This window comes from Neopelma chrysocephalum, unplaced genomic scaffold (genome assembly GCF_003984885.1).
Source record: "Neopelma chrysocephalum unplaced genomic scaffold, ASM398488v2 Primary Assembly neopelma1_88, whole genome shotgun sequence".
NCBI lineage: Eukaryota > Metazoa > Chordata > Aves > Passeriformes > Pipridae > Neopelma > Neopelma chrysocephalum.
In genome coordinates, this window is record NW_020897750.1 from 4,632,137 (window position 1) to 4,658,410 (window position 26,274).

Genomic DNA, 26,274 nt, shown 5'->3' on the forward strand with positions numbered 1-26,274 from the left:
AAACTATTCAGACCTCCAAGCAAACCAACAGCCAAAGCAATTTTAAAACTGTTTTGACAGGTTATGGAAACAGCACTATTTTGGCTGCCAACTGCTTGGCTTCCTCCACTGTGAACAAGGTTCCAGGCTCCCAGTGAGAATTGTGCCTGAAATATTCTGTATGCTGCCAGTAGGTGCCTGTAATTGCCCATGACCAGACTTTGCCCTCTGGGCCCCTTTTGCCTCTTCAAGACATATAGAGGGTTTCTCCCTGTAGCTCCTCTGGAAGGATCTGGGTCTCCTGTAGCTCCTGGGGCAAGCCTGCCCATCACAAGTGAAGAGTATCTGACACCCCAAGACACCTGAAGTCCTGCTCTGCTTGTAGGCAACTGAAATACACCCCTGGGACACCAACCTCAGACATCACTGAAACAGCCTGGTTTAAAACAACCCAGGCCTCTGATACATTAATTTCATTACCATATTCACAAATAATTACTGAAAACCAGCTAAATATAAAACTGATACTCTTCACAAGATATTATGCAACTATTATTTTGCAAGGCAGTTAATAAAAAGGAAAGAGTTTTATTCTTTGCAAAGAAAAGCAGCACTTAAATAATCCAATTACATATGCTTCTATTAGGTACATGGAAATTTGTATAGACAGGAGTAAATACAGACTTAAATAAATGCACATTTTGCTTCTAAAGGTGACATTGTTTCTTAAGTATAACAAGTATCTAACACCATAGCAAAAAAAGTGTACTGTGTCCTAAAACTCTGTATTATGGAAGCAACCTTCTGTGATGAATCTGGATTTGTGATGCTCTGTTCTCATACACTTACCTTTCTTTTTTCTTGAAACTTAATCTGGTAATGACAAACCCTGTGAACATCACTCCAGAATATATTTTCACTACTCTTTTGTGTAAATAGCTCAACATGTATTGCAGTTTAAAGTTTTTAATGTAGACCTGTTGAAACAGAGATTCACAGATCAGGTCTCCTTAATGCTCAGCCCTCAGAATTCAAGTTGAATCTTCAAATGAGATCTGTTCTCTGTGATGTTGCTTGAGAATATGTAATGCTGTAAATAACTTTTTTTTTTTGCTGGGGAAAACTGCCTGTGAATACTAGTTCTGCTGGTTATCAAATTGGCTCACACAGGGATCAAGGAACACCACCTGCTACTTCCTCTAGTTCTGATTCTGAATTGCCAAACAGAAGTAAGTATCAAAAAAGTAATGTTTGCTCAAACAGAAATTAAGAAAAATCAGTAACATTCTCCACTGTGAGCATCAGAGTAGATTGTTACCCTCTCAGCAGCAGTAGGAAGAAACATCATGTTGTATGCAGCCCAAAAAATACCCTTTTTTTATCTCATGTTTCACGTGCTGTTTCTTCAAACTATCACCTAAGCACATGGGTAAGTATATTTCTTACAAATTGTTCTGATTTTATACAAACTTCTGCTGTCATACTATTAAGTTACTCTTGTTGGTATTTGACATTATTTCCTTTTAAGCCTGGTAGCAGATATAGCACATCTCTGACTTTCTTTACAAGAGAGTCATTATGGTATTTCTAAGAATCAGTGGAGCTTCTTTGGCAACAAACCTGAAGTTCAACATGTGCATGCCAAACTAACTCCTGTAAGGCAAACTTTTCTTGCTTGCACTTCTTCCTATTCAGTACTGCTGGTCACAATTTGATATGCCTCAGGAAAAGGATGCCAATTAATTTCCTAGCAGGTTCTCTTTTCTATTACTCCATAGATACTCTTCTAATGCCTTTTATGGAAAAGCAGAACTGCAACTCTCTGAACTATCCAGAGAAGAAGAGGTATAGGGAAAGTGTAATTCCTTCTGAAACAACTGACTTTCTCCCAGACCTAATTATTTCTGATTTTCTACCAATCTCTAGTGGAAAGAGTCCTCCTGTATACATTAAAATGAGCAAGAAGCGTAGTTTTTCACATGGATTCTGTCTTGTTTTCATATTTCTAATTTTCAGCAGGTTGTCAGGATTAGAAATGTGGAAGATGGCTTAGTTCTGAAAGACGCAGCAAAGAAAACATGTTTCTCTATTACTGAAGAAATAGTAACCTGCTATCCTATTTTCACAGTTGTACACATAAATAGAAATAAAATAGCTCTGGCACAGGAATGTTGGCTGTCCCAGTGTATCAATACCTTTATGGTTAAACAGAAAACAAAGTATCATTGTGTTAGCTTTAATGCGTTCCACAGAAGCTTCAAAACATATTTTTGTCATTAAAAGTGGGATTATCAATAGATGGATCATCATAAAAATGGGGTCGATCTGTTTGACTGACATGATGAGCTGCTTTGAACAACTTTGCCCCCATCATTCACAGTGTTCTGAATCACTACTAGCCTTGAACTTTCAAACACAGCGCTTTGTGATGGTCTTCTATATACAACATTCTCCCAAAAAAACCACATTTAAAAAGCAGTGAGGCATTCTACATGTCAATGCTACTGAGTTATCAGACAATAAGGACCGGTAAATGGCTTGCTGGTTCTTTCTAAGGGAAGTTATTTAATCTTTTGACCACTTGACCAAACTTTGGGGCCTGCAGAGGATCCTGCTATAACACCAAGACAGGTATTTTGTTTGGTTTATCGCTCTCTGGAATGTACTGGCTCCAGATGCTGCTTTCCTCTGCAGCTAGAAGTCCATCTAAGGACCACTGTCCTTTCCAACTTCTGGACTTCACAAGGCAGGGAAGAAAAATACTACCAGAAAGCAGAAAATCCTGCCCCAGAGCATCACTGGCACTCAGATCACTTTGGCTATATAAATAACCAATGAAAAACAGCTGCTTTACTCACATTATCTTTTACATTTTTCTTCCTGAAAAGCAATCTCCATGAAAGAAGGACAGTGTACTTGGCTTATAATGAGACATCTTTTTGGGTCACACTATAACTAAAACTTTCTAATAAAGGAGAAGGAAAAAACATCCACAAGAGCTTAATGCGGCATAATGACAAAGTGTCAGTTGGTATCACCCTTTCTGGTGCTAAACTCTCACTTCTAAGCTCATTGATCAATTTTTGAGTGTGAAGTGTCAGCTTAGCACATGACTAACCACAGTAAAGTTGTAAATATCCTTGCCAGCCATGTTCTCAAGATAAAAAAGCAACTGATGACACAGGACCCCACGAGCATAAAGCACAGGATACAGCTGCTTGGTAGAAGCAGCCTATCTGGATCTGACTGACAGCAGCAGAACAGAGGCAGCTGTGAGGGAATGCATCTCTTGAGGGATTAACTTTCCCCTTTATGTGGGAAAAATCTGCTCAGCGTGACCAAGATGAGACAGAGGAGCTGAGAGAAAAAACAGACACTGGTGCACTACAAAAGGTCTGTTCTCCTTTTCCAGTAGAAATACTGCAAGAAGCCCACAAGGGAGCCTGCTACACACAACTAGTACAAGGAAAGCCTCCCAGAATGATAGGGAATATTCCCTAGAATAACAGAAGTTTTGTAGTGAATGAAATTTTGCCTATTAGCCAAAAAAAGTTATTTTTAGTGCTCGATCAAGTGCCATTTTCAGCTCTGTCAAGAAGAGTCTGTCTGGGAAGGTTCACAAAAACCACCAACTCAAACACAAAATACCCTCGTTGAGGCATAAGTTCTTCCTTGCTCTTTTAGAGATGACAGTTGTAAATAGGCTTTTGCACATTTTTGCGTGCAACTGATTATTCTTTTCGTGATAATGCCACAAAGATTTTTTCAAATAGGAGAAAAGGGAAATAGCTGGATGATAATGACAAGTAGTATTCTTGCAGGCTTAGCCAGACATCTAGACACTTTGGAACACATTGGTTCACAAGGGCCCATAAGACAGAGCTTTTGTCTCTGCACCACAAAAAAAAAGTGCACCACAAAGAAATAAGCAATGTTTGAGCCATTTATACAGGAGACATTGATGTTGCTTCAGTCCCCATGAAGCACTGAGCATCTGTCAGCATTGAGCTGGGATTTTCAGTTGTGTCTGAACACTCAGCTTGTAGAATTAACGAGTTCTTGTAACTCCTCATTTCAGAGAGTTTGTGATGTTTCCTTTAGGAGCTGGTTGACCACAGAAGAATCAGTCATTTTCTCTCTTATTTGCTATAGACAGATGGGAATGGCTGTTCCCAAGCCAGTGGTTCAACAGTCTGACAGTAGGTCAGGATGTTCAAAATTTAAACTCAGCACAGTGGCTGCATCCAATGATGTAGCAGAGGGCACAGTGAATCGAACATCAAACACAGAGTTCAATAATGGCTACAGGAGCAGCCCCTGGCTTGCCTGAGGCATTCCCCTTTCAAGCACCAGTCACAGGCTCCTGCACCTGCTGCTGATCTTCTGTGCCATGGCAGCAGCCACCTCTCCATACCTTGAGTTCTCTCTATACCAAAGCTCCTCTTTGTGCTCCCTTTTCTGGCCCACAAAACACACAAAGCCCACTCTGTGGACGGAGGCTGAGTAATGCTATTTCTCCTTTTATTTACAAAGGCTTCAATCCAACTGCATGAATAACAAATCCATTTCTAAACCAGATTAGCAGTCAAACTGTGTTACAGTGGAGGAGGGAAGAAGAAAAGTTCTTTTTACAGGTAAGCTAACACTTTGTTCAATCCTCTGGTTTTGGCTAGAACTAAAAACGTAAAAAAAAAAGCAGGTTAATGAGGATAGAAAATGTTTCATCATGGAAGCTCATTTCTTTACCTTATTATCATATCATTCTACTTTCAGAAGTTATGGAAGAGGAATACACAATTTTCCCCACATTTGTACATAAACTAAGCCTTGTCTATAAGCTTTAACAAGAGGGGAAGGATGTAGAGGGGAAGATGGGAAAGACCTCACCTGATGAAAGCTGGGAGGCCAGTCTGTGAACTGCAAAAGCAGTCTTCTCCTTTCAAAGAGTTAGCCTCTTCTTTCTCCTTCACCCTAACTCCATGAATGGGAGAGAAGGAAAGGAATCCTTCTCCACTGGCAGGGCTTGAGGCCCTGGTGATGGTCCTTATGGAATATGTTACTTTCAGCACCTTGTGCCAGCAAACAGGCTGTAGTTAAGGACAGTATCCTCGCTGATGAAGGCTGCTTCAGCAGTTCTTACAGAACTCAAAATTAAAATACTTGCCTGAAAAGTCATGGACAGAACATAAAAACCAGCTCATCTGAAAACTCAAGAGATGCAGTGCAACAAATATATATATTTATTCTTATTTATTTTCTTTTTTTTTAAAATAACAGTGGCAGAATAATTGCAAACACCTTTTTTTTTTTTGCCAGGTATGTACTTTTGCTTATTGATTTGGCATCCAGGGTGATCAATAGCTACATGTTTGGGGTATTTTTCCATCAGTTCCTCCTAGATAGATAGAGTGACCAAGTATTCTGAGCTACTAAAAACTTATTAGGTGTGTAACACAGTGGACTACTTCACAGTCATAAACATAATCCCTAAAGCAAATACACGGGAATACTATTTTGTTCATAGCTGTATTTGAGAAAAAGCCTCTTTTTTTCTTTTTGACATCTTGCTGTTTCAGTCAAAGTGGATTGTGTTCTCCATTGTTAGCCTTTCCAAAAAAAAGCAGTTATAAAAATTACTTAATAAAAACATACTTTAATATTTTAATGCAGTTTGTACACCAGTTTCTCAAAGACTATTCTAGAAAAGTCAGCTTGTTCAACCTAATACAAGAAGAAGGTCAAGTATGGAAAATTAGAGTAACAAAACCATACAGTAAAAATAAGAATGTAACATGTAGTGGTTAGTTGTAAAGAAGTGAACAAAAGTAAAAACCTCCCTAGAAGTTGTAGAGCTACATAGGTCCTATATTTTTATAGCAGGTGTATTTTCTACCACAGCCTTGATTTTTATTACTATATAATTTTTAAATAACTTACAATAATAATGAGTTTGCCTACCAGCAGCCAACTCAAAAACACATTGGAAAAAGAAAAAAACCACAGCCACTATTATAGTGGTGGAGAGAAACTCTCCTCAGCAGCCAATTTGTTGTGTCCAGTCCTTTTCCTTCTCAGCAATCCCAATCAGGCAAAACTTCTGGGCTATATTCAGCTTATTAGGAATGGGAGCTCTTCAATGCAGGCTTGGTTTTCACTGAAAGGAATGGTGACTATTTCCCCTTTGTAATCTGCTGCAAACTCTGCAGAGTCCTCATAGCAGCAAGCTGCAGCAAAAAAGGAAGAATATTTCATCCAGGTGTGAAATGATTCATAGGCGGCATCTGAAATCTTCAAAGGATTCTGTCAGCACTGTTCTCAATCAATACTTAAGCCTGAATCACAGCTGAGGGGGCTGTGATTTTATCTCATCTGTCAGATGTGAGAAGCTGCCTGTTTGTTCTTGAGTAAACTTCTTTCATCGTTGCTGACACAATATCGCAACTGACTGCACATTGTTCATCACTTTGAATGCCACTCAGTGTACAGAAGAATAAACCAAGCCATGCCCCTTGGTAATCCACGTAATGCAGCAACACCAGACATTTTGTGCACTAGACTCTGCCCAGAAGCGCTGACCTGAAAGGAAGAGGGAAATGTAAACAGGTAAAGACAATCATTAGAATGATGTAAATCTTCTCAGACAGCTTTGGAGTGCGTATGAAAAGGATCCTGTGAAGCTGAGACTCGTGTTACCACAGATTTTCATCTTGCCACCCTGTGTAACATGGAGTTGTCTGTGCCCTGATGTAATTTTCTGTCTCCTCCTCAAAATAAGTGGAATTAACCAAATGCAATTGTTACGTCCCCTCGTGATATTCCAGGAAAAACCAACATGGCCTAAGGAGAATCCTTAGGGTTATGGTGTTCAATGTCTCTTTGCAGTGCTGCAGAGTTGTAAGAGTTGGGATGTTATATCCATGGGTACCTCTAGATGTTCACACACCAACTGCCTGCAACGGTGACAAGGACACCTGACTAATGGCCAGTTCCTTGGCATATCATCAGTTTAAAGAGTAAAGTGGAGGTATGGCTTAGGGGGGGAAACACAGACTGTTCCTACACCTGCTTAATTCTACATCTATTTATGCACCTGATTAGTTTTCTCTGCCGCCATGAATTCAACTCAAAGAAAAAAGGAAAAATTAAAATTCAAATGGTAAATCATGGTCTAAAACAATGTTGTAATGGTTCATATATCCTTCCATAGCTAGTAAAAATGAAAGACTTGATGAGGCTATATTCAACCAGCAGTAGAAGAAAAGCCAAAAATATGATTTTGATGAAATTTGTTTTTCCCAGCCTGGACTCCAAATTGTTAACTGGTTTCATGAATGCATTTGGCCCAGAGTGATCTTTGTGCAAACCTCAGCCCTGTCTGAAAGGCTGGTGCATAAAGGGACGTGGTTGCTGCGAAAACATCTGCTTGGAAACCAGAGTGCTCTGTATTGTACTTGCAAGGAGGTAGAGGTTTCTTGGAGTTTAGAAAATATTTTTTTCCTACACTGAGTAACACAAGAAATGAAGATACAAAATTACTTATTCTAATTCCCATTTCCTGAGGGAAAGAAGGACTGAGAGGGTTTAAGATAAAGACCGATTGTTCTATATTTTTCCAAGAGTCTCAGATTGGAGGGGGGATTTACAATGATACTGTGCTCCATCTGTTGAAACACGTAGTGTGCCATTTGGTTTTAACTGTTTGATGCTTGCTCTGTATCCCATTCTGTTTGTTTATTGATCTGGGTAACCTCTGACACAAACCTCAGTGTCTTCCATCTGTCCTTTTCAACGTGATTCTCGGGACTTTCGCTTTCATAGGAAGCCAAGTAAAGTGCTGCAATCAGAAGCAAATACATTATGTTAGGCCTACTGGCATTTTAAAATTTGCTCTCCCTGAAAAGTAGACTGAGTTAAATGAAGCAGGCATGTATTATCCATCCCTCAGATTAGGGCTCCAGAATCCCATTAGGAAGTATAGTATTGCCTATAATTGCGCCCAGACGACACTAACAAACTGTGCATGAGAACAAAGACTACCCTGAGGGGGCAAAAAAACAACTAGTGGAAACTCAGACACGAGTAGAAGAAAGCACTCAAAAGGAAAAAACATTGAGCCCAGGGACACGTTGCTTTGTAAGTAACCAGTGAAGTCCCTCTTTTCTTTCTCAAGCAGCACCCTTTAGTGCAAAGGATCCTGAAATTCATATAAATATATTTCATATGACATTTAGAGGGACATCAATTTTTTTCATTCCATTTCAGAGAAGAGGACAATGTTGACTATCACAGACCACATGCATATAAAAGAAAAATCTTATCTTCTCTGCCATTTTTAAGGGAGAAGGGCTTTTTACTTGCCAGAAAGAGATGTCTCAGGACAAAGTCTTTACTGTGAGGAAGCCACAACTTAACATGGAAAGTGATTAAGCAGTGGCCAATGACATCAGACCTGCAGGAAGTCCAGAGCTCCTTACCATCATCACTGAAGACTGGGACAGTAAGCAAGTACTGCAGAATCTTCCAATCCCTTTCAAAAGGACACTCCACTTGCTTCCATGTCATAAATTCACTGACTTGTTTTGCCAATTCCCAAAATTTCTGTCAGAACAGAAAACAGAAGAGGTGCTATATGTTGAGCTGCACTACTTGCTCTGAACACTTTTTCAAAAAGAGAGAGAGATCTTGGTTTTGAGTCTAAGCCTTGGACTGTCCCCTGGTTTTAAGATAGAATTGAAAATGATCTGACTCAACAACTCAGTTTCTAACTTTTGCGTTCATGTTTCCAACTGCTCTAACTTCCCACTCTTTCACCTTGGTAAAATTGCTGTTATTTATGAATACAAATATAGCAGATCATGAACTGCACTTAGTTTCTTTTCAAGGAGTTGGTAACACTTCTTATGCCAACCTTTAACTTCGATGATGCTCATGCTTTATGTTTGGCAATGAAATACTTAGTGATTTTCACATCAGAAGCCTCTAGATGCTTAATACTGACATTTCAAAATCCAGATGTTTTTTGTTAGTTAGTTAATATGAAATGCTCTATTTTCTTGCTGGAAATTTATGCCAAAAATAAACCCTGTGTTGATGTCATTCATTGATAAACTCTTTCAATTAAAGTTCAACATGCCTCAACTGCGCATGGATTCCCTGAGCAAAAGGACATTCCAGATTATCGCACAGCCGAGCTTCAGAATCAGGATAATTCAGGTCAATGACTACAAGTCAAATGCACTGTAATTTTGTGTGAATGATCCAGGCTTCTTAAGAACTGAAAGTTCCAGAAAACAAAGCACTGGGTAATCCACACTGTCGGGTAACAAGCATGAAATCAGAGGCAGAACTACTGGAAGACAAGAGACTCAGAACTCCTTCACTGCTGCTCTATCATATGTTTCTTCAGAGACAATCTCTGACTTACACGTATGAAAATACTGCCTACATATCCTGTCAAAGAAGGAACTCACCTTTTATATGAGCATTTAAAAATTAAGCTCTAAAATTTGAATACTAATTTGAATGATTTTGTCATTAAGTATAATAAACTTGTGAATTGAAACGTTGAGATGAATTTGAGCACTGGGAAAAACTTCTGACTCTTTTCTCCACTAAAAATGTATGAATATTGAAAGTTTCTATACACACTCAATCTTCAAAAAAACTGCTTCTTCCTGACTATGTCCCAGCTCCTCTGAGAAGTAACAGATATACTCAAATTTCAGTCTAATTTTGCTCTTCCTAGAATTCAGTGGAAGTTGGACCGTGGTATGATTCAGTTTTCTGTTAAAGGGGCTGGCCCTCTATCAATACCCCACCCAGTGCTCTACTTACTTCAAAATTGACATGACCATTTGGAAGACGATTGGCACAACCCTCATTGAGGAAGTAAATATCTTTGATCAAGAGGCTGAAGAAAGGTATCACGATCTGAGGAAACAACAATGTTATTCTCAGTCTGGTCCTGAAACAAGACATAATGCTCTACAGAGAAAAATAAAAGGAAGCCGGGTGGTACAAAAGATAAGCAAAATACCAAAGGACTAAGATCTCTGTGATATATCTCTCTCTCACCACATAAAAATTTTGCATTCACTACATTTTAAAATACATGATGTCTCTCCACAAAGTCCTCCCTTAAATGGCAAGCTAATCCCTATAGTTTTACTTTCATCTTTGTGCCAAACTGCTTCCATTAACTTGAACTCCTCTTGGCAACATAGCTCCCTCAAGATCACAACCAAAGTACCCGTTAGCACTTCATTGCTTGTCAGCTGTGGCTATGAGACGTGTTTAGAACAACAATATGCCTAACATTTTGTTTCTATGTCACATCCCTCTTGTTTTCATTTTTTAATTCTTCCTTGCAGATTCCAGGAGATAAATGTTCAGAGGTGCCTACTTACATGTAATCCCTGCAGGGTATCTCATAGTGTAGCTTTCCCTCTTGACAGGATGTGCTTGGTAAACGAGGGGAGATGCATTAAAGCACAGCAGGGAAAATTTGGGGCTAGCAGCACAAATGGTTTTCGAACTACAACTCCCTGAGCTCATGCAAGAAATTGAACTTTGGTACTCATTGGCTTAAAATGAAGCATTTCCTGCCAACTGAACAAATCAAAGTGTTTTTCTTTGGAGAACGCTGGAACATTCTCACATTCTTAAAGTGGTTCTATTTTCATTTTCATTCTAATAAAATTTTCACAGCTACACATCCTTCTCACAACTGAGGATAAAACGAATACCCCTTATCACTATTTCCATGGAAGACTTCACTGCAGTTTGTCAATAGCTGTAAGTTCTTTCTTTGAAGCCTTAAAACTCACTTTTCTCTGAAAAGAAGTAAGCATCTTAAACTTCTGGTACTTTGAATGATATCTGAACAGATCCTTTGGACTCAGAAAAAAATTCCCTGTATAACAACAGTATAGACCAGCTGACAGCACATGGATTTGCTTCATCTCCCTGGTAGTTCACTCTATGAGCAATAAGATCAGATTTATTAAACACAGTCCTAATATTATATGCAGTTGATGAGCAACTGCTTCTAAGTGGAGAGCAGCTAGGAAGCTGTTTGGTTCCTTTCCACAATAACTGCAACTGAGATTCTGCATTAATGTATGACAAAATAGAGTTTGTTTCTCAAAAGCTAATTCATTTTAAGACTAAAAAAATATACCACCTCTCTTAACGCATAGTTCACAGTCACCCTTGAATCTGGAAGGTGGATTTTGACCCAGTGCATTGCACAAACACCTGATTAATATCACCATTCCCACTAAAAAACTCCAAAGTTCATCTGAAGACTATAACACAGGAAGGGGATTCCACAGCTCTGTCTAGATTTGAGTTTTAGGAAACCTTTTCTGAGCAAGTTTTAAAGTATTTTCCACCCTAAGCCATAAATCACTTAAAATTTAGCACAAGTAGCAGTTATAAGAACAAATTGCTAGCAACCTCATTTCAGTCCTTAGCCTCTCCATCTGTTTTACTGGTTTGTGAGATACAGTTCTCTGTCAAAAAAAAAAAAAGAAAGAGCTGAGGCACTATACTTACTTTATTTAAACAATCAAAGCGACCATTTAATGTCTGCAGCTTTGTCAGCACCAAACTGGACTGGCAGCCCTAAGAGGCTTTTTACAATCCCACCAGAGGCAGAGTTGCTTAGAGTCAGACTTCCAGGATAAAAGTTTACAATGCAACGTAACAAGCACATTTCATTTTGCCTCCTGCCAAGTCCTTTGTAAACATACCTTCTCTCTGTTGCTATGAGCTGTCAGGGACCTTTGAGTGGCTCCACGCAGAGCAGTTCGGTAATTATAGAAATTGCTGGAAGGGTCCATCTGATGCTACAAGGCATGAAGGAATTAAAATAATGAGATAGTGGTATCACCACACACAATCCTTTTTCAATTGAGCAACTATTTCGAAAAGGGAAAAGTCTTCTGAACAGCACCCCCAGTACAGCTTTTTAGAGGACTGTGGTATCTCTTTACCTGTTCATTTCATCAAAAGAGAACCTTATTTTAAAAAATATTCACTCAGCACAACAAAGGATCCAATACAAGTCAGGGGCAGGAAAGAAAAGGCAGGTTTCATGGACCTCCTTTCTCTCTCTCTCAAAAAAGAAGGTAGCTCAACTTTAATTCAAAAGTCAAAATCATGAAACTAAGAAAACAATGGGTTGGCACTAATATTCTGCTCTTCCTAATATGCAGGTTTCTCAGAGCTGATGCATTTGCAATGGCAAAGTAAGATCAGACACCTAAAGCTGGTAGCGCTTCCACCTCACTGCTCCACTGCTCACCTTGATGACATGGCTCACAAAGCATGACCTTAACCACCAAAGTCCAGCCTGCATAATCGGGTCAAAGGAAATAGGGCTGTAATCCTGAGCTGTGCAGCCACCCTTAACGCAAGGAAGGTTATTTTCCACCCAAGGGTGGGGGAAGGGAGCGTGAGGTGGCTACAGTGATCCAGTTTTAATCTGTTGCCAGAACCCAAGTCCAATCTCCTGATGATATTAATAAATATTTCATGCTTGTGTCAAGTACAAAACATTACACTACCTTACTAATAAATACCCTGAATTAACTGATTGTCATTTATAGCAGGATAATTAGGTAGCTGGCAAATAATCTCTTGGGTAAATCACAAACACGTACAGTGCTGCACCTACGTGATCTTTGACCGAGTTCTCTGCCATCTGAAGGTAAGTGTCAATCAATTAATTCAGGACAAATCCTTTAGTAAGTGCAAGGCAGCTGCCTTACAGTTCAACTTGATTTTCAAAGGCAGAACTGCATAAGGTCAGTCTACACAATCCCTCTCAAATATATCTCCCTTTAAAGGGCTTACCCACTTTTTTTTCATAATCCTTAGGAGGTGGTTTTGGAAATAAAAAAATCTAAACAAACAAACTTCAATTTCTTTCTTCCAAATCAAAAGAGCAGAAGTCAGCTGGACAATTCTTATTATGTCTTCTACAACTTCCATTAACAGCACAAATATACAAAATTAAACATGTCATAATGAAGCCAAACTTGTATTTTAGAGCAGTTAAAAGTAAAATGCTATTAATAGTCCCCTGTCCAAATATTGGTCAAACTTACCTCAAGAATATCAAATTTGGCAGTCTTCACTTTAGCCCAGGTTTTCTTTAATCGAGACACAGGACTCATGTTCATCCCAGCTTGATGTAAGAGAAAGAGGTTGTTGGAGTATTATTACAAAAAATCTTTCAAGTAGCTAGGACTAGTAACTATTTCTAAAGCAAAGGACCTATTAACAATAACAAATATTTAACAGAGCTACTCAAGAAATTGAACTCATTGTTTTCTTTAAATTCCAAAACAATATTGGAAACAAAATCTACTCCTCTTACAGAATGAAAGCTCTGAAAAAATGCTATGCTATTATTTAATACGGATTTGATAAAACATGAATATACAGTAGGCAAATTCAAATGAGTGTTCGCAACACCATCTCTTCATTGAAAATGACACATAACTATGAAGTTTTTGCATTTGAAATTAAAACAAATATTCCCAATATTTTCCTATTAGATGTAAAGAGCTGTGAAATTTTTAAACCACTAGGATATTTATGGTACGACAGAAATTACGGAAGACATCAATTTTCCATATTACAGGAAAAGTTACCATTTCAATTTAGCCCTGAAGCTGATTTTAAAAAGTGGGGATTTAGATCTCTCAACAGTTGCAATGAAAACTTTGGTTTTGAGTAATTTATACTACATGGCATTACAACGGTGTTGAGCAATTCTCCACCACTTTCCCTCCCAACTTCACACTGCTGACCAAGCCAAGCAGCAGACTTTTGTGTAAAGCACCATGCTTCCTTTATCCAGATTCAAACAGGGACGCAATATCTCAGTACACATACTTACAAATAATAGCCATTAAGGAGTTAAAGTTGCCGATGTTAAAACATTCCCGTGCCACATCGATGAAATATTCTATCACTCTTGCTCTGTGCTTCTTCTTCACATGCTGCAAGAGATGCCATTACAGTGTTATGCTCAGCAGGAAACTGAGCACTCTGACACATCCCCAAAAGAAACAACACCCCTGTTAAAAGTCTTTTCCACATGTGCCACAGCCTCACACTATTCTTTACATGTAGAGGAACCCACACTATTGTGTTCAAAAGCATTCCGGACAGCAAAGACAATCCAGATGCCAGGCAGGTAGAGAGCAAGGACAAGAGGCAAAGAGGCTCTGCCAAGAAGAAGGGTATGAAGAACAGAAAAAAAGGGAAGAGGGTCCATTCGCAAGCGGCTTTCACAGGAGAGAACTGCAGGCCAGATGCACTCCTGTACAAGAAGGGCTAACCCAGCATAACATCACCACTGTGCCACAGGAACAAGGCTGAGACACCAATACAATGCTGAAAACACTGAACTTATTTCCTCTTCAGACGTGTGCTGACTTCATCCAAATGTGAAAAAGTACAGAGCTGAGAGAATGAAAACTCCAAAAGGTACCAATCCTGAAAAGGCTTCACAGTTTTAGATAACTAGACTAAACAAAATCTTTCAGCACAAGTCCTCGCTCACCATACAGATTTCTGTTGCAACCAAGTAACTGAGCCTGTTAAACCATTCCACATAGGCTTCGAGATTCCGAGTCTTCTTTTGATCTCCATAGCAGCTCTACAGACAGAAGAAAAATAGCAACTTTTAGTGCAGTTTTTGTCTTTTCCCTGAGAGACCTTTTGGCTTTCTGTCTTGCCATTCCCAAACATTGTCAAACAACCAGGAATAACTCATTTACTTAAAGTGACAAAAACCTTAGAGGGAAAGCAGCAGTGATAGTATGTGAGCGTGTTTAACTTCTTTCTGAGCTGTTGGCCCAGTAAAGCACTCGAGCAGGCATGTGGAATCCATCACGTGCTTTAAGTCCTACCAGGATGCTTTAAGGACTTAGAATAGACTTATGCAAACAATCAAAGCCAAGTATCTGCTTAAAGCTTCCTTGAACATGAACACTGTTTCAGTCCCTACTCCTGTTCCACACAGGAATATACAGAAACATAACATTATGCTCTCTGCAAGTGCAGAAAGAAAGCAGAGGCCAGGCCAATCCATGGGCACATTATGTTCAGCTGTTGATGACAAGTTGACATACTGCATCCTAACTTTGGGAGATTAGCTCTACCATTTTGATTGGATTTTCCCTTTCCTGACCAGTGCTATTCTGTAGCATCTTGGAATGATTCCCATACCACAACTCAGGGTTACCTAAAAAGGGGTAGACAGCAGTTTTATCTACAAAATCATTGTCAGAGACCATCTGACTGAACATCAAATTGTAAACTTGTGTCACTCTATTCTGTTTGTCAGTTTTAAGGAGGACAGTTAATTCAAGTTTTAACAGACTGACTTTGGCACAGTTCACTTACAGAGCATTTGTCAACTTAAAAAACATAAAAAAAAAGTCATCTTGCAAATAGCACTCAAGGAGATGACAACTCTATCACGGCCAGTTAAAACCACTGCATCTTTGCCCTTCATCTCACATAGATCTAGAGCTCACTGTCCCCTTTTTGTGATGTATGCCCTACCTGCAAAGTGTCCCACTTGCCAATTTGCTGCAAAGAATTCGGTTTACTAAAAGGAAGAACAGATGTTGAAACTGAGTAATGCCAAAGCCAAAGTTAAACTCAGCCTCTTCCAGCTGTAGACCGCAGCAAATGTGTTTTTGTGTTTTTTCTTTCAAAAAGTCAATTTGTTGGCTGAGTTCTGGAGCTCCAGAAAGAAAAAAGCATTAACATAATGTTTAAGAGGAATACTAAAGCCTTTTCACTATAAAGCTTGATTCTACTGGTCCTCATTTATTGCTGGACCTCACTTCCAGCTCATAGTGCACCTGAGTGAGCTCCATGGTGTTAAATGCTGCATTTCAGAGTTGCTCCAGATCTGCTCCAATTACCTTGTCATTATTCAAAGGATCCTTCTGCACAAACGCCTGGATAAATTCTTCTGGTCCAATATAATTGAGTCTCTCCTAAATAAAGCACAGAAGCAGCCAAGTCATATCCCATGTTAACCTGCACTTCAAATAGAGGGGTAGGATGAAATCATACTTGGAAGCATAACAACTCACAAGCTCTATGTGTGTCAGCTGCTGAGCTAACACGTAGGGATCATTGCAGACTGTGATTATGTCCCTCTGGATGGACTGGGGCTTGGTCTTTAGAACCGTGAGGCGATCTGTGGATGTGGCATCAATTTTTGCAAGCACTTCCTCATACTGGCTGACAGCAGCAAGCTTCCGGATCAGGTTCTGGAGGAGCTGCTGTACGTTCTTCCGATACATCTGTTATGACATTGAACAATCAGGAGACATTTTAACAATGTGAGAAGACAGTATTAAAGTCTGCATGACACCAAAACAGATGGATGCCGATGCCTGTATTTGTTGTCAACTTAAGATAAGCTCTACTATGTGAATTTGTAATATTAGCATTTCATCAGACCAAAGGAAGCCAGGTGAGGATTTAAACAGTGATTGTCTCACAGATTCAATACTGAATCAGTTAGCTCAAGGAACAGCAGAAAAGATGTGCACAATCCACTTCCTGAAAAGTGTCACCAACCAGTGGAGGAAAAAAACAAGAAATGAAAATGCTCCATCTTCTCCTGCTTAAGACCACAGGAAAAAATAAATATGTGGCCATTCAGTGATTAATAAAGGGCCTGCTTCTCTCTGGAGCAAATCAAGACCAGTTTCACCAAAGTAAAACTTGCAGTGAATCTGTGAAAAAGGAGAAAATAAAACCATCTCTCTGTTATCTCACCTTTGCAGGCCTTTCCATGGAGCAGATTAAGTTAACAGGAGTGACAAAGGAGGGGCAGGACAACTCTTAAGCAGACAGATCTGTGTAACCAAGGTGGTTACTCTCCCACATTCCACATACCATCCTAAAGCCATTAAATCAACACCTAAGCGGCTGCAAAAAGGATCATCCAAAATCTATTGGCAGCACACTGTGGTGTGATCAGCCCAAGGCAGCAATGTTTCCTTTATTCTGATGAACTTGCCATTTCCCTCCCAAGCTTTTTCCAAAACGTTTTTTTGAAGGAGCAATATGTTAGCATGGTGAGCCATTTCAAGTGGACTCTTACTGACAGCTCTTAATGGTATCAGAGTTCAATAATTCAGGAAGTGGAATAAGAAGCTACAAGTAGAAGAGCAGTAGAGAACCGGAATAGGAAACATTGATTCTTTTGGATCCTTTAAGGTTATGACTCACACAAATCCAAGCAATCTGTAGAAAAGCAAGGTCAAGGAAATTGCCACTTACTGTTCCAAGCAGTTCACAATAAAACAAGTCAATTTACTGCAGCGCTTGCTTTCCCTTTGTCATTCTGAAGGAAACTTCAAAGTCAAAAACTCCTCAAAGCTAGACTAGAAAGGATTTATAGCTCTCTGTCAGAGTAAGATTGCTCCCTAGTGCTCATTTTCTAGCAGTTCTGTACATCTGTCTTTCCCCTCAGTGGATGATTTCACTGTTTAAACTGTCTGTATAGCCAGAAACTTCACTGTAGGCAGCCCTTCACTCATCTCATTTCACTCTCACATCCACCAACTCAACTTCCTCCAGGCTAAACAGTTCTTTCTTTTCGTGCCAATGGGTATTTTTCAAGTGGGTGTGAGTCCTCAATCTTACAACCTTTTCTTGAAGTGAACTTCAGTTTCCTACCTTCCTTTTAAGAGTACCTATAAAAAAAGCAACAGTATAGGAGAACTGTACAGGGAAAGAGGCCTCCTGGCATCCCTGGAGTGAAGGCAAACCTATTGTCTCTTCACTGTCCAAAGCTCCCTAAAGCTATCTTGCAGCAACTCTCAGCTTGCCCATCAAATTCAGTCTCTCCTTCATTTGTATTTCATACTGCATCTCACTCTCTTGTCTCATCCTCTTTCATCCCTCCCCACTTTCACAACATCAAAATGTGTTTCAGCTTTCAAATTCCCTTTAGGTTTGTTCTCTTCCATCCTTGTTTACAGCCTCTCAAGATCTTCCTCGGCCTTTGGCAGCACTCTCAACTCCTCCCAGCTCTTACCTACATGCTTGTTAATGTGCTGTTTGTTGCCTCATCCATATCTTTATTCAAAAGCTTACATAAGGAACACCAGCCCCTGAGGAACACTGGAAACACGATGCCATTTAGCAATCACTCTGTGTGTTTATAGTTCTTCCAAATGCCACTCCAGTGTCCTCTGTAATCTTACTATTATGCCAGCTACACAAGATCTGCTTTATTGAAACCTTGCTAATTGCCTTTCCACTAAGGAAATATAAGCCTTGGCTTTTGGCTGAGTTTGTTTCAGTAGTTAAAAGACAATCATCAGTTAAGCATCAAAATATTTCATAATACCCCCATGGAACTTTCATCTGAAAAGTGGGACCTAGAAAAAGGTCAAGTGATTTCCTCGTGTGCTTCACGTAGGGGAAGGAATGTGACAGCTCTCCTCTGAGTCCATAGCTGATGCTGTAAGCTCAAGATAATTCTTCCTGGTCTAGTCTTCTTTTAGAAACTTTTCCCCTAACCTGTTATTAACTTTTCCATTGACCTACAGGTCAAAGGTCCAATTCCAACAAAACTTACTTACACAAATAGAAGAAATTATCACCATGGATAGGGATTTCTCAGATAAGCAAGGCTTCCAGGTTTTTTAGCTAGCTTCTTCCAGGCAGAATCACTAAAATGACAAATGCTAACATCCACCAAATTGTGCCAGTCTGCACAATATGGAATTCTGTTATGGGCTTAGGGATGAGGAGAACCTTGCCCATGCTTTGAAAGAGATCTGTTTATGCCGTGTGGTTTCTTCCTAAGCCTAGGTGCCAGACAGAACTTTTAGCCTACCAGCACTTTCACAGTAAGTTAGCTTAACCACCCAGGGCCATACCATGTTATTAACAGCAACAAACCTGCAATATCAAAGCAGCAAAAGGAACGCCTTTTTATCCAATAACTTTGTGTACAGACAACTTACCTCATCCCCACTGGCTATTCTTTGTGCCAACTCCTTTAAGTTCCTCATCATTCTTTCATCTCGGAAATCGTAAGGAAAAGTCTCCGTCCATTCAGTCAATAACTGTAGGATTTTCGGTGCAATTTTTTGCATCCAGTTCTATTTGAAAACAGTAGTGAGGAATGTTACATGTAACAGCAGTGCAGCAAATAGCTAACTCAAAGGAAACAGAATTCCGTTCTGCAGGATACTGTGGAGCATAAGGTTATGAACGTCAGTTAAATTTTTAGGCTTAATTTAATTCAGCATTGGATCACAGGCCAGAGTCAATAGCCATGGAAGCCAATGAAGAGAGTCTCATTGGATTAACTGACCTGGAAATTAGGCCTCAGGTAGGTGGAAACCTTAGGATGACTCCCTTCATTATCAGGAGTGTCTCAGTGCAAGACATTTATTAGTCTTTCAATTGTCAGTGATGAAAGTGATATGTTCCAGTTCTGCCAAGACTTATGCACACACTGCACCATACGCTGAGGAAGCTGTTTATGAACAGGGAAGGGCTGGTGGGAGATGTGGTCGGAGGCTGTCTTAGGCATAGTGACCACAAAATGATTTTTGATTCTCAGTGAAGTAAGGAATAACAAAACCTGTACCTTGGACTTGAGAGGATGGACTTTGGCTTTTTCAGAACACTGCTTCAGAGAGTCCCTGGGAAACAGTCCTTAAAAACAAAGGGGTTCGGGAAGGTGGGACATACTTTAAGAAGGAAATCTTAAAGGTACAGGAGCAGTCCCTATGTGCTAAAAGATGAGCTGGCGAGGAAGAAGACCAACCTGGCTAAACAGGGAGCTTTTGCTGGAACTCAGGGAAAAAAAAAAGGGTATATGATGTTTGGAAGAAAGTGCAGATAACTCAGGAAGAGTACAAGGACGTCGTCAGGTCATGTAGAAAAAAAATTAGAAAGGTGAAAGCTCAGCTAGAACTCAATCTGGCCACTGCTGTGAAAGATAATAAAAAGTGTTTTTATGAATACATTAACAACAAAAGGAAGGCCAAGGAAAATCTCCATCCTTTACTGGAGGCAGAAGGGAACATTGTCACCAAAAATGAGGAAAAGGCTGAGGTACTTGATGCCTTCTTTGCCTCAGTCTTCAACAGAAAGACTGGTTATCCCCAGGGCAGCTGCCCCCTGAGCTGGTAGAGAGAGATAGGGAGCAGAATAGACCCCCTGCAATCCAGGAGGAAAGAGTGACCTGATGTGCCACTTAGACACTCACAAGTCTATGGGACTGGATGGGATTCATCCAAGGGTACTGAGGGAGCTGGTGGAAGAGCTCACCAAGCCACTCTCCATCATTTATCATCAGTCCTGATTCACCAGGAAGGTCCCAGATGACTGGAGGCTGGCCAGGGTGATGCCTGTCTGCAAGAAGGGTCAGAAGGAGGATCTGAGGAACTACGGGCTTGTCAGCTTGGCCTTGGAGCTGGGAAAGGTTATGGAACAGATTATCCTGAGTGTGATCACATGGCACATACAAAACAACCTGGGGAACAGGCCCAACCAGCATGGGTTTAGGAAAAGCAAGTCCTGTCTGACCAACCTGATTTTCTTTTACGACCAGGTGACTTCACTTGGTGGATGAGGGGAAGGCTGTGGATGCAGCTGATCTGGACTTCAGTAAGCCTTTTATACTGTCCCACGGCATTCTCCTGGAAAAGCTGGCAGCCCATGGCTTGGATAGGTGCACTTTCTGCTGGGTTAAGAGCTGGCTGGATGGCTGGGCTCAGAGAATGGTGGTGAATGTGCTGCATCCAATTGGTGTCTGGTCACCAGTGGTGTTCTCCAGGGCTCAGTTCTGTGCCCAGTCCTGTTTAGTATCTTTATTGACAATCTGGATGAGGGGATTGAGTGTACTCACAGCCCAGTGGAAAAGGACCTGGGGGTGCTGGTTGACAGCAGCTGAACACGAGCCAGCGTGTGCCCAGGTGGCCAAGGGCAGTGGCATCCTGGCCTTTATCAAAACCAGTTTGACCAGCAGAACCAGGGCAGTGATCGTCCCCTTGTCCTCAGAACTGGTGAGGCCACACCTCGAGTGCTGTGTCCAGCTCTGGGACCTCACTACAAGAAAGACATTGAGGTGCTGGAGCAAGTCCAGAGAAGGGCAATGGAGGTGGTGAAGGGTCTAGAGGATATGTCCTATGAGGAGCAACTGAGGGAGCTGGGGTTGTTTAGTTTGGAGAAAAGGAGGCTCAGGTGAGACCTTATCATTCTCTACAACTACCTGAAAAGAGGTTGTAGCAATGTGGGGGATGGCCTCTTCTCCCAGGCAATGACTGACAGGATGAGAGAGCAAATGGCCTCAATATGTGCTGGGGGAGGTTCAGGTTGGACATCAGGAAGAATTTCTTCACAGGGTGGCTAAGCATTGGAAGGGGTTGCCAAGGGAAGTGGTGACTCCACCATCTCTGGACATGTTCAAGAAATGACTGGATGCAGCACTTAGTGCTCTGGTGTTCAGTCAAAGGTTGGAACTGCTGATCATGAAGGTCTTTTCCAAACTTAATGATTCTACGATTCTATGAATTATTCAAGTATCTTCTTTTCATTTGTGTAATTTTCTGCTGGGGTGGAGGTGACACACAAAACCCCAAGCATTCCCCTGCAAAGGGGCCAGCAATCTAAGCCACTCTGCAAAAAGTGTAGCAAGAAGCGTAGCTTAAGCATGCAAGACATGTCAGTGTAATTCCCATTGATGTGCTTAACTCATCTTTTCAACATTTTGGCATTGTATGTCAAGACATTCAGAACCCTGAAAGAAAAGCAACCACTGCAGGGTCAGTACAGGATACTTCATAAACAGGAAGCACTTTTGTTTCTAGCCCATGTATTGGTAAAACAAACAGTGCAGCAGAAGCAACAGTCTTCATGGAGGACAGGCTTAGGAGCGTGGAAATTTCCCATGAATGTCAGTGAATAAAGGGACAAATTCTAGTTGCTTGTGTCATATTTTCAATCTGTTTAATCCTACCGAGAACTCTCCTGAGTAGGAACATTTTGCTTTGGGCAGGGTAGAGATGTTTGACTGGCACTAACAGGAGTCTCTGAGATCTTACCTTGTGCAGGCCAGGCTCACTTAGTCTCTGCTGCTCAATGCACAGGTGGCAGACTTTGGCCATGAGCTCATACGGATGCATGAACAGACGTGAACTGAGAAGGAAGGTGAAGATGTACGTCCTCTGCAAACAAGAGGAAGACAGAGAAAGGAATAAATTACCAGCATTTTGATACCTTCTTAAAATGTGTTCCTAACAAATCTCTTCCCAATACTTTACTACCTGCAGAAGAAAGCTCTGCACGTGGCTGTGCCAAAAGCAATTACTACAGAAGTAAGCACTTAGCACTGCTCCAGAATCAGTGTTATAAGCTTGTGCTTGAGCCAAGTTATGCAAGATTTAACCAAAACAAGGCATGGCAGAGGTAGCTTAGCTCTCCTATTGCACACAGTCTTATTGCAAGCCCATTAGGTGAAATCACTCAGAATAAAATTTCAACTCATCTTCTCCTGCTCTACAGTAAACCTTTGCGAAAGTCATTACCAGATTACATAACTCTTTCTAGCCTGACAATGGAATAACATTCATGCTGCAAGTCCAAGCTACTTAGAACAACAACAGAGAAATCTTGTCTGCTTCCACACTGCAAGTGAAAGTAAATACTCCTCAGAAAAAGAACAAAAAATGGTGCCAGTTGACCAGATTGTTCAGCTGACTCAATTTTGACACACACACCATCTTTACTATGCTGTGTTTGCCTGTCTAACCTCAGTACACTGCACACCATGAGCTTGTACGTCCTTTAAGAATCCCCAAATACTGCTCATTTCTCATGGTATTGTTTGTCTCCTTGGTGAAAGGGGAGGGAACCACATAGCTGAATTTTAAAGAATAAAAACTAGTAACTCTTTCCGAAGTTACAAGAAAAGGGTCATTTTATTTTTCTTCAGTTTCCATATGTCATACATCTAACTCATTGTGAGACGGATATTCAAAATATCCATTGCACTCTCCACATTGCCAGTAGTTAAATATCTATGGAACCCAGAAGAAAGATTCTACAATGTTCCAGACCTAGGAACTTGGAATAAATGATAATGTTTGACCAACCAGTGTCTAAATTGCTGCATGTTTAAAGTTTACATTAAGCATTATTGCACAAGCACTAGCTTAACCACAGTTCTGTACTGCTGCTAATTCTGACCCAAGTTAAAAAAGACACTGTCTTGGAAACATGAATAGATCTATGATAGAGGCTGAATATAAGCAGGGTTATGTCTTCAGAAGGAGCCTTTCAACAAGCAGAGATGCAGTTTCATCATCCCTTGGACATAACCAACTGCCCCTCTGCCACCTCTTGATATCATTGTTTTTTATCTTCATTTCTAATAATTATATAAAACATCTCAATGCACGGTTGTGTCTAGACAGGCCAAAAATTCTCATATGACAAACATCCTACTCTCACATCCAGCCTCTGCTGATTCCAAACAGTGTGGTACTAGTTCAACATTTCCATTTCAAGATACATGTGGATCTCAGATGAACAATGGGAAATATGCATTAAAAACTGGTTTTGAAATAAATACTTTCACCCTGTCATGCTGGTGGTCATGCCTTTCTGCTCACCTTACCTGACAGATTTTTAAGGGTCAATGGTACATACAATCCATTAAACAGTAAGCCAGTCTAGGCTTATATTATATAAATTATTATAATAATAAATATTATAATTTTTATATACACGTATAAATACAATAAATTATAATAATAAAAATTATAAGCGGCTCACCAGAGTTGTGCACCTTATAACAGGAGTAATAAAGAATTAGACTTGCTAGGTGAGGTGAGTTATTGCACGCTGCACTCACATAAAGCACACGTTCATCCTATTGTTGCTGATCAGTCACTTGAACCCCTTCCTTAGCAATTTGATGTGACACATTCTGCTTTTGCTGCACACGTGACAGTTCCCCTTTAGGAGACGCATCAGGCCAAGCCATATAGTTAGCTGGGTGTATAGACTTACATCAGGATAGTAATCGACATTGGGTACTAAGTGCTGGATCAGAGCTTCCAGAGACCCGGACAGGAGATTGTTGTCATGATAACAGAGCCCTCCACAGTTGTCCTCTTTTGACTGATACAGGTTCCTGTTGTAGCCGCTGCTGTCAAACATAGCTGCAAAGGGAGGTGTCTGTGGCATCTTTCCCTGAGGAGACACACAAGAGAGATAAAGGATAACTCACAGAAGGTACAACATAAGAGGCTTTCTACTCTCCAGAGATAGTACTGTGAGAGGAAGGAAACACAGTGTCACACCGTGGGTTGCTTGCACACAGCAGTAAAGACTGTACTGTTTTCAAGCCTGTGCACATATCTCAGGAAAGGGCCTATCACAATTGCCAGGTGCTTCTTTTATAACTTGTTGTTTATTCATTAAATGACAGGTAAGGCATCAGGGTTAAGAGTTAGAAGGAGCGTACAAGAATCCTGACAGGTTGTGGGAACTCAGACTTTCTACAAAGCTTTTGGCATAATGTTCACCAACAACTCTGGGCAAATCACAGAAATAGCTACTACCTAAGAGCACCCGTCTGATGGGGAAGCATGTCACAGGGTGACACACCCCCAGCCAGTGCAGAGGGAGAAAGACTGAAGTGAAGCCTCACAGAGGTTATGTGAGAGGAGAGCCTCCTTGTGCAACATGACAGCCTTGTAATTGCAATCAAAAACTCCCATTTCCCAACTCCACCCTGGTAAATCACTGCTGGGTTTTTCCAATTACACTGTGACAAGTGTGACCCAGGCTAAGCCTGACGCTTCAGCACATCTGCTCCACCTACTCTCTGAGTGGCTCTACAGACATTTGGAAAAATATGCCCGTGTATAGGTTGCTTACCAATGTTGTCCACTACCACCAATGATATAAAAGCCAAGAGCAGACTCAGAGATCTGTTAAATCTTCTCCCCAAATTCTGTGAAAATTTGAAAAATCCAGCCCTATGTTTTCCAGCTTAAGGAAAAATAAAACGATTACTCATCAGTCTGCATCTCAGCGCCTGTGGAATAAAAATGTCTTACCAAGGAAAAGATCAGTCAGTGTTGCAGGCTGTTCAGTTATCCAGAGCAGTGGGTGGGCAGCAATGGAACGTATGACCACCCAAGATCTCTTTTGGTGATGCAGTATGTGAAAAGGCCAAAAGATAAAATCTCTCTGATTACTTGAGTGTTGAGTTATAAACTCCTTCCTTCTCCTTCCCTCTCCCCTGCCTTCTGGGAGTAGCAGTTCTTGTCAGTTTAAGAAGGTAGGTTTTACAGCCTCTACAGCGAGCTAAGTTCATGCCCGGTTTTAACCCCAAATATGTGCTGTTTTTAACTCTACTACAGCAGTTCCTGGGCTGTGGGTGCTAATAGGCATTCAGGGAATGGACAGATAAACTGCAAAAAAGTATTGCACATCGCCTCCCATCCTCCCCACAAGCCTCCCATCCTCCCCACAACTTCGGGACAAAGGAGGTCAAACTGAGAAGACAATATCCACAGGCTGCTGTGCTCTGTGTTGACAGAGCATGTGCGTGTGCATGAGAAAAGCATTAATGCCCCTGAGCCATCATTGTAAGTGCAGATGCTGTTCCTTTTCTCTCCATTGTATCAAATCCTATTCGGCAAAAGGCTCTTTTAAAGCCCCAGACCTCAGCAGACACCAGTCTGTGAAGGCACTCCATTTTGAGAACAACTAGTGATGTGAAGCCTCGAGATAAATAGTGTGCTGCCATCTGTGTGCTCCACAATTCACAATAAACACTTTTCATAGTGAGCCCACTGGAGATGAGAAGCTAATAAGTTATTAGCTAGATTCCTTAGCTAGGACCTGAAGCACCACACACAGAGCCACAGACTTGCTGCTGCTGGCAGCACGTCTGGACAATGGAGACATTCAAACTAGCATAAGACTGAGTGGTTCAGTAAGTAAACAGTAAAAGAAAGCCAAAAATGGTTGCAAAAACAGAGAAAGACAGTGAAGAGAGGAGGCTCTACATGACCTGTGCTAGTCCCACCTTCCAAGGCGCCAAAAGATATCTGCATCAAAATGGAAAGAGTAAGGAGTCCACATGTCTGAAAAGTGACATTAGACACAGTGCAGCTGTTCAACCAGTGATTCAATTCCACTCAGACCAATGAATTGGGAGAAGAGAAGAATAAAGTAAATACACGTGCCGCAGCATGAGAGCAG

General features: G+C 40.7%; 1 protein-coding gene across 1 annotated transcript in view; it reads right to left on the reverse strand.

Moving 5' to 3' along the window:
• Positions 1 to 5,539: 5,539 nt before the first annotated feature.
• The window catches only part of RASGEF1B (RasGEF domain family member 1B), a 31,893-nt gene continuing 11,158 nt past the window's right edge, over positions 5,540 to 26,274 (reverse strand). The window contains exons 2-14 of the mRNA XM_027692837.1: positions 24,067 to 24,249; positions 22,098 to 22,220; positions 19,005 to 19,142; positions 16,107 to 16,319; positions 15,933 to 16,007; positions 14,558 to 14,653; positions 13,889 to 13,991; positions 13,092 to 13,171; positions 11,733 to 11,828; positions 9,814 to 9,909; positions 8,454 to 8,577; positions 7,741 to 7,813; positions 5,540 to 6,555 (exon numbers count right to left, since the gene is read on the reverse strand). Of these exons, the coding sequence (XP_027548638.1) occupies positions 6,531 to 6,555; positions 7,741 to 7,813; positions 8,454 to 8,577; positions 9,814 to 9,909; positions 11,733 to 11,828; positions 13,092 to 13,171; positions 13,889 to 13,991; positions 14,558 to 14,653; positions 15,933 to 16,007; positions 16,107 to 16,319; positions 19,005 to 19,142; positions 22,098 to 22,220; positions 24,067 to 24,243 (1,419 nt within the window). The 5' untranslated portion in view covers positions 24,244 to 24,249 and the 3' untranslated portion in view covers positions 5,540 to 6,530. The remainder of the gene's footprint in view (positions 6,556 to 7,740; positions 7,814 to 8,453; positions 8,578 to 9,813; positions 9,910 to 11,732; positions 11,829 to 13,091; positions 13,172 to 13,888; positions 13,992 to 14,557; positions 14,654 to 15,932; positions 16,008 to 16,106; positions 16,320 to 19,004; positions 19,143 to 22,097; positions 22,221 to 24,066; positions 24,250 to 26,274) is intronic.